Here is an 8,714-nt window from a genome sequence, read left to right on the forward strand (position 1 = left end):
GCTCCCAGAATTTAGGGTTACTTGTGGTTCCTAGTTAGGGCTGGCTCAGGTGACTCCTGAACCATCCTTTAGTTATGCTGCTATAGGCCTAGACTGCTGGGGGATTTCCCATGATGCACTGAGCTCCTCTCTCCTCTACTTTCTCTCCCTCTGTATGCAACCTCATCCCATTATTGCATGTTACTAACACAACTTCTCCCCTTTCCGGTAGTCTTGTGCTTTCTCGTCCTTCTCCACTCCCCTCCTATCACTTTCTGCAGGTGTTTCTGGCTCTGGAGCTGTGGAGTCTGGATCTGTGGTTGCGAGTCACCTGCTGCCCCCGTGTTCCTGCTCGACACCCTCTGCTACAATTATTGTTACTAGTCCTATTGTTATTATTGTTATTATAATCATTAACATTACGATTATTTTCATTAACACTACTATAAATATCTGTACCATTTTTCATTTAGTCTATAGCAACATTACCTTTACTGTCTGTACCTCTGTGTGTATATTGTGTAGGCTGCCTCCCTCCCCTCTCTCTCTCCTTCCATCCCTCTCTCGCTTTCTCTCTGTTCCTCTCTTGCCCTCTCTCTCTCTCTCTCTCTCTCTCCTTCACCCCCAACCGGTCAAGGCAGATGGCTGCCCACCCTGAGCCATGGTTCTACTCGAGGTTTCTGCCTCTTAAAAGGAAGATTTTCCTTGCCTCTGTCGCCTAGTGCTTGCTCTTGGTGGGAATTGTTGGGCTTCTTGTGATTTGGCGCTATATAAATAAAATTGAATTGAAAAGAATTGTTCATGAGGTTTCAGTGTTCAGTGATAACTTAAGATTCAGACATCCATTGACTAAAACCCTTCATTGGGTTAAAATATATAGTTGAAAAAAGAAAACTGGATGACACTGGATGACAAGTTAATTTAAGACTGACAGACAACCACAACGTTAATGTATTCAAAGGGGATATGACGGCATTGACAGGCGACCAAATGAAACTCACTGTTACCTCGAATAAAATGACAGATTCTCCAGATTTTCCTGTCTGCCTTTTCATCAAGTTTACTCCACCCTTCATTTTTAATATGCCCCCATTTTAGTCTGTACACTCATCTTCCTCTCTGCTGTAATCCCGTCTCTCCTCCTCAAAAACGCCCCTCCCTAACTCGTTTCTTTCCCCAAACCCCTGTCACATGTCTGAGAGCATGCAGGACAGATTTCACATCTGCCTGTCAGGCTCTTCCTCTTCGTTCTCCTTCTCTAACTTCTCCTCCTCTTATATTTTTCACCTGTGCTTAGAGTTTCTCTCCCCTGCCACCTAATGCGCTGATGTGTTGTGCTCACATATGGAGTGGGTGCAAAACAGTGATACGAGAAAACACAGAGAGGCGGTTTGTTTAATGGATGGATTGAGAGACGTTTTTCTCAATCTGTTTCCAACTCAGGTTTTCTCATGTATAATGGATGATGTGAGTCTCTTGCACCATTGTTTGCTGATTCTAATCAGAGTGCCTGGCCTGTTGAATAATAAAATAGGAGCGGAGTGAAAATGTTTAAGAGCTTCAGAGGGACACCTGCTGATTAGACTGTAGACTACATTTATCAGAACTCTCCTTCACAGGACTGGTTGCTTGTTATATCGCCACATGCAGACATGTGCAGACAAACATTTCATCTCTTTTTTCTTACCTTTCTTCTCATTTGCCTGAATATATTAAACAGACACTGACTCACACATGCACACACAAACCTTGAGGATTCTAACTTTAAGGTGACACCGACATTATTTCCTAATCTTGAGGCCCTGTCTTGTAGAGTCAGATCTGGTTTCAAAACCTTTATTTATTTCAGTTTATATTGTGATTGCATGGTGAATATTACTAAATGCATTTGTGTTTAATCAAATGCCTGCAAACGTAACAGTCACATAAAGCAAATGAAAAAGGACGTGATATTGAATTGCAACATAAGGACATTTTCTTACTTCTCTCTCAGGGTGTTTCCTTTAAACATGTTAAGGTGCTTTGTTTACATAATTTATCTCAAGGGGAATCCTGCTTTGGAGAAGAAAAGGAGGAGAGAGACAAGAGAGGGGGAGCGGGGTGAGGAAACAAGAATACCAGGCCGACTTTCAGTCAGTGTAAGAAAGAAGGAAAGATGGTGCATCAGAGAAATATTGTCTGTTTTCACTGCACTCCTGCTCTTTTTGTGTGTGTGAACATGTTTGTATGTGTGTGCCTGCTGTGTTGGACAGCCTTTAATAATTGAAGGAGCTGCCAGGCAGGAGGCGTACACCCACAGATTCCCCTGTATGCGGGAGATTCTTCTGCACCGATATGTATGTGAGTGTGTGTGTGTGTGTGTGTGTGTTTGTTAGCAGTCACCTCTGACTTTAGCTGCATTAGGAGACCATTTTCCTGAATCTACTGAAGGATGTGAACAGTTCATAGCCCTTGACAGTGTAACAGCAGCTGTAAACACATCTGGTTATTTTTCATGATCATATCAGTGTATTAAAGGTCAGTTGGCATACATACTTTTATTCTCATAAAAGTAAAATGAACAATGCAAATACAACAATGTTAAAAATCAAATTCAAAATAAAGAAGATGCATAAGATGCACATTTTGAAAATTTAATCCATTCATTACGAATAATTATAATTAAATTACGTAGTTATGAATATTTAACTTTTAATTCATTAGCAGAGCGAGAAATCACAATAAAAATCCATCCATCTGCTAGAGGTCGCTCACTCGCTGTATGTTAGGTAGCGGTGTAAGGCAGACTCTCTTTCACTCACTTGGAGCATGATTCTTTGCTATAGGAATGAATGAATAATGTATAAATAGCTAACAGTTTTAATGTTACTCACATTTTCCTTTCTTCTCATTCTTAATTACTATCATGAATAAGAATTCATACTATTCTAATAGTTATTGCTGTGTTACATTTCCTCTCAGCTAGTATCCAGATAGGCAATGAAATCTTCAGTTATCTGTCTTTTTTTTAACCCCATCTCTCTGCTAATTTTCCACTCCTGTCACACACTGACTATCGGAATATTAGGATGTCGGTGCCATTCAACTGCTAGACCTGGAGCTATATTATTAAAAACTGAAGCCCTCTATGACGTTGAGCGTTAGCAACAGTATATGTGGCTGAATGGATTGTCTGTAGCATATTTCTTTTTTCTATTTCTGAGTAAAAGAAAGACCAAGAGAAGAAAGGAGCTCAGCACCAGATGCAGTACTGTGTTTTGGAGCTCACAGCATCTGTTTTCAGCACATCAGTCAATCTTCATTAGTTGTTGCTTTAGTTGCTATTTCTCCTGACACAAAGATACAGTATAGACATCCACACATACATTCTGTGTGTTTTTGAAACGAGAAAACAAACACTTATGGTCTGCCAGTTGCATTTACATCCACCAACACAAACTGAGGTCATACTGAGAAATTAAGTCAAACAATCCTTCACTCCATCTCCTCCGGCTGTCTCATACTCTGTCTCTCTTTCAGTCTGAGGCTGCCTGAAGTGTGGAGATAAAACAGCTGCATCTTAATCTGTGGGTGGCACAAGCCTACAAAGAAGGCAATTAGGTTTATAATTTACAATTCCCTTGCCCTTCTCTCTTCTCTACCCTTCCATTTCCTCTCCTTTCTCACTCAGCCCTCCTTTCCATCCATGAATTAAAGTCTTTATGTGTGTCATGTGTGTGTGTCCCCACAGAGCAGCACGAGCATTTGGAGAGTACCTGTCCCACACACACCTGAAAACCGAAACGGATCAGGTCAGCGTCTCTGCCATCCTGCCATTTTACCATCCCTCCACCCTGCTCTGCGTATCCCTTTGTGGTCTTTAATCCCTCCTACACCTGCTTCACCTCATCCTCTGTTGAAATGCCACGCTGCCTATCACTTCAACAGCTGATAACTGAAGAAAGACAATGACATTATCGTCTCTGTCATCCTCTTTTTCCTCCTTCTCTCTTCCCCTTGCTCTTTAGCACCGTGGTGTACTTTTTGTTCTTTTAACATTCATATTTGTCTTTTTCGTCATCATGCTAGCCCATCTTCTGTGTGAAACCTTGGTGGGTCCCGACCCGGAATCGTCGAGTGACACGATTGGCCCAAACAACAACAACCATCCCTGCTCCAACGTCACCAAGAGCTGCAAGGACAACCGAGAGCCCGGCTTGGTGAAACCCCCGCTGAGAGCAGTCCAGCCACCTCCCCCTTCCATCACCATCTATACCAAGCCAACGCGGCTTTCCCTTGAGCGTAGCTTCTCAGCGGAGGAAGACCAGCAGAAGTGTGTAGAGTGCACCCTGCAGCCTGCCCGCGTGTACACCATCACAACCCAGCGCGGTATGCTGATGAGCAGCGGCCGGGGCAGCAAGGAGAGCCTAGAACTGGACGTCCTGAAGGAGAAGTCGGGGAGTGGCGGGGTGGGATCCAGAGGTGGCTTGATCCAGCCCTCAACTTCCCCTTCCTCCGCCTCATCGTCTCCAACCCAGTACCACCATGCCAGTAGCGGCCGTGGTGTCAGCCATCACCACCGTGGTAACCATCCCCACGGGAACCATCACCACCACACCATCGCGGGCACCAACGCGCCCTCCAGCAGTGGAGGAAGTGGCGGGGCAAGTGGAAGTAGCAGTAGCAACCAGCAACAGTCTCTGAACGTCGCTGGATCCCACTCCCATGTATCACACCACCACAGCCACCACCATCACCTGTCTCAGCCCCCGCTGCAGACCTCCGTCAGCGCCCACAACATCCGCAGCTGGGGCGAGGGTGGAAAAGGGGAGGCAGAGTGCAGCGGGCTGGCATGTGACTCATGCAGCGGAGCCCCCTCCCGGAGCCAGGGCTCCCTGGACCTGGAAAGCGCATCCCGAGAGGCAGGCAAGCAGCACCGACGCCTAGAGCGGATGTGGAGTGTGGACCGGATGACTGGGCTGGAGAGAGGTGAGAGGGCGGAGGACACAGAGGAACAGAGAGGCGCTGAGTTCCAAACAAGGGCAGGAGGGGGGGCAGGGTTTGTTCACCAGACCCTGTGGCTGGGATTGGAGGGTTTTAGTAGTGGACCAGAGATGAAATAGCATTTGAATCATTTCAGTCACTTGCAAGGAAAATACACACACAACATGAGAGCAATGAGATCCAGCTGATGTTGTTTTTTAAATTGGAAATATAATCAGCGTGTGATCCAAATTGCTAAAACAGGAACACTTCATAACATACCTGAAGCAAATAAAGTATAATTTTTGTTGAGATTATACATTTAAATTTTGAGTCTGGTGTGCAAATATATGTAATTTGGCAAGAATAATTATGATAACAAGATACCAGAACATAGAAAAAGTCATTAACACATTAGCGAAAAGAAACTCACCAACGCCGAGTGAAAGACTGACTCACATACCTCACTTCAAAAATGACCTTAGAGTTCAAACAACACCCCACTTACGCACTCTTAACAGAAATTGAGGGGTAATTGTATTGGATTGCATTATATTAGGAGGTGTTGTTGTTATTTTAACTTTGCCTGACTAAATTTTTTTGTTTTGTTTGTGACAGTTTAATTATATTGTGTTTACAAATAATAATTCTAGGCTTTGTGGAAATTTTAGGACCACTTCAGTGAAAAACAAGTTACAAATCACACTTAACCCTTTATTGAGCATTTAGTAAGGAACAACTAAGAAACTACAGTTAATTATTCAAGTTATTTTACTGTGAAAAATCATAATGAAATACACACAGAACTTAGACCTCAGTTTGGATTAATGAAAGTGCAACATCTGGAAAAAGTGAGCTAGTACACATTTAATTGTTTCAACACACTTTTTTCAAATCTATTTCTTCTCAGGTGGGGATTTCAGGGTTTGATGTTGGATGTGACGTGGTGGTCTGTATTTCTGACTCTTCGTCTCCCCGTCTCTCTCCTCTGCTGTCTCCTTCTGTGTGTCTCCCTCTCTCCATTTGTGGAGTAGTGGACTGTGAAGTGCTAGTGCTGTTGCTGGTTTTGTGCTTTCGTATTTCTAATATATTCATTACAACATTCGCCAATATGGCACATGTTTTTTGTCACCTTATCCTCGAATCATAATTTCTTTTCTCTAATTGCAGAGGACACTAACTGGTTCCCCAAGGAAAATATGTTCAGCTTTCAAACTGCCACAACAACCATGCAGGCGTGAGTCCAACCTTCAAGCTCACATAAATCTTACATGTACACAAATGCACATACATAAACACGTAGTCACGTTTATTGTGTATCCTCTGTCTGAATGGTCAGGCTTGTTTTAAGCTATTAACTACAAACTAAGATAAACCTTAATAAGATAAACCTGCTGAGCCCCAGCATGCTATAGATTTTTTGATTGATTTCCTACCTTCCAGGCTGCGATGGATTTTTATTTCAGTAAGCTATAAAAATCAACTTACAGACCATTAAAGGCCGCTCAAGGAGATCAATCTTTCATAGTGAATATTTTGTCAATCCTTTTTATTTTTTGGCTTAAAGTTAAATAATTGATGCATGGTAAAGCAGTGGAAAGCAGGACATGTTTTGAAAGATCTCCTTGTTGGTACTTTTCAAGGACCATTTGACATCTGAGATTTAACTGCTGATTGTTAGGGTTAGGGGTAGGAATAGGGTTATCAGGCTGATTCTCATTATCATTTCCACATCCTCTATGTTTGACTGTTGATCTTTTAGATTTAATTTTCAACACTAGCAACACTGTTTGTCAATAAAATAAAGGTGATTAAAATGAAGATGATGAGTCGTTGACTTGCAAGTTTCAAGGATTTGCAAGTTGTTGTTTTTTTTTATAGCATTCTGAAATAAACCAATGATTCCCTTAAATCTAATAAATGGATCTATCAAGACTAAGAGTCCACAGCCATACTAGCAGCTGTGTAAGGCTGCACAGCAGGGCTTTGAACTCAATGCTCACATCAACATGCTAACATGGTCACAAGAAAAATGCTAACATGAGGCCGTTTAGCAGGCAGAATGTTTACAATGTTCACCATCTCAGTTTAGTGCGTTCACATGCTACCATTTACTAATTACAGTAGCACTAAACATAAAGTAAAGCTGAGGCTGGTGGTGGGAATGTCATTAGTTTTGTAGTGTTGGATGAACAGACATTTTGAACTGATTATAATTCATCCTATATGTACCATGAACGTGTGTACAAAAGTTTGTGGCAATCCGTCCATTAGCTGTTGACATATTTCAGTCTGGACCAACGTGGTAGACCAACCAACCTACAAATTGGCATTGCCATCCCCAGAGGCATGCTGCTAGCACGGCTAAAAATGTGTACATTAATGTAAGGTATATGCAGTTTGTAGTTAATGAGCTAAAACATGCAAATCCAACAGTGTGTTCTTCTAAATTAAGAACATTAAAATAATGTGACTCCTTAAAGGTGTGAGTATAATAGCGACCTGAGATTGTCTTCAGATCGCCTGCAGCTCTAAAAGATATCTGAGCTGTCACAATCACTTCACATCACAACGTAGAATCTCCAGCAGCGTCCAGTCTGCTTCTGCCTGACTATCACTGACTTTTTTTTTTAGCTCTTTTTAAATGTATCTTTTTGCACTTTAATCTTGTACTAGATGTTAAACCATGTTCAGAGCATAAAAGCAAACTCAGTCAGTATATAAAAGTGATTGTTCATTTGACCCATTAAATAAGAACACACCAGTAGCAATTATGTTGCATCGCAAGTTGACACACTCTTTTTGTCTCTGTCTCATTATGCCTCTCCCAGTTCTTCCCCTTTCCGTTTTTTCAACTAACTTTGTTTTTTCCTCTCTCTCTCTCTCTCTCCTTTGTTCTTGTATGCTAATGAAACATTGGACACTCAAACAGGATATCGTGAGTATACTTCTCTGCCTGGTTCAATTTTTTTCTTAGCTCACTTACCTCTTGTTCTTAACTGCTATTCCTTAACTTTGATGTCTACCATTTAACCTTCATCCTTGGGCTGAGTGAGGTCTGTGTGGATGTGTATGTGTGTGGGTGGCTAGGTCTGAGTAATTCTTTGTATCAAGGTGAAACCTTTTATTGTTTGGGTTATTCTGGCCTTAAGCACTAAGACAGCACACATACTGTAAAGGTAGAAGCCTAGTCAGCACAAATAATGTCTTTCAATTCCAGTAAAAAAAAAGCCAAAGGGGGGAAAATTGAGTTACAGGATTTTCATGAACAACAGGGATAAAGTCCAGTGTAATCCACTGCAGATGAGTAAGTCTGCCAAGCTCAAGTCAGGAAAATGTCCATCTGTGTGTTGGCTGACCTAAACCCTATCGGCTCACATCCACCCAGCAGTTCTGTCAGTTTTGTACACACACCTGCCCTTCACTTAGGACACAGCTATGGATAGTGTTTGGCCATTTAAGATTTTTGTGGCAGTCATGTTAGTGCTCTAATCCTGCTCCACAGTCGTTGCCAGTTATCACTGAATCTGTGCTGGCTGACTTTAGACGTGTTGGAACTGACTGTGGAAATTGGCTCTGGAGAGACTGTTATGAACAAGTATTTATAGTGCTAACATGTGATCCCTAGTGCCTTCTGGTTAAAAAGTTTTATCTGATAGAAAGAAGTCCGTTTTCAGCTATCTAATCTAGCTATCTAATAAGTCACATAAAACCTTGGTAGATAGATCAGCATGAAATTTCTTGCGTGTAAATCACAAACTTCTCTCAAATGG

At 42.0% G+C, this 8,714-nt stretch overlaps 1 protein-coding gene across 1 annotated transcript; it reads left to right on the top strand.

Moving 5' to 3' along the window:
* The first annotated feature begins 4,040 nt into the window (after positions 1–4,040).
* Positions 4,041–6,662, top strand: LOC119901637 (NMDA receptor synaptonuclear signaling and neuronal migration factor-like). Its single transcript, XM_038717209.1, has 2 exons — positions 4,041–4,947; positions 6,112–6,662. Exons 1-2 carry the CDS (start codon positions 4,041–4,043, stop codon positions 6,180–6,182), a joined length of 978 nt encoding a protein of 325 aa, XP_038573137.1. The 3' UTR covers positions 6,183–6,662.
* The last annotated feature ends 2,052 nt before the right edge of the window (positions 6,663–8,714 follow it).

This window comes from Micropterus salmoides, unplaced genomic scaffold, assembly GCF_014851395.1.
Source record: "Micropterus salmoides isolate LMB-PRFRI ecotype aquatic unplaced genomic scaffold, ASM1485139v1 Ms_hic_scaffold_14, whole genome shotgun sequence".
Classification (NCBI taxonomy): domain Eukaryota; kingdom Metazoa; phylum Chordata; class Actinopteri; order Centrarchiformes; family Centrarchidae; genus Micropterus; species Micropterus salmoides.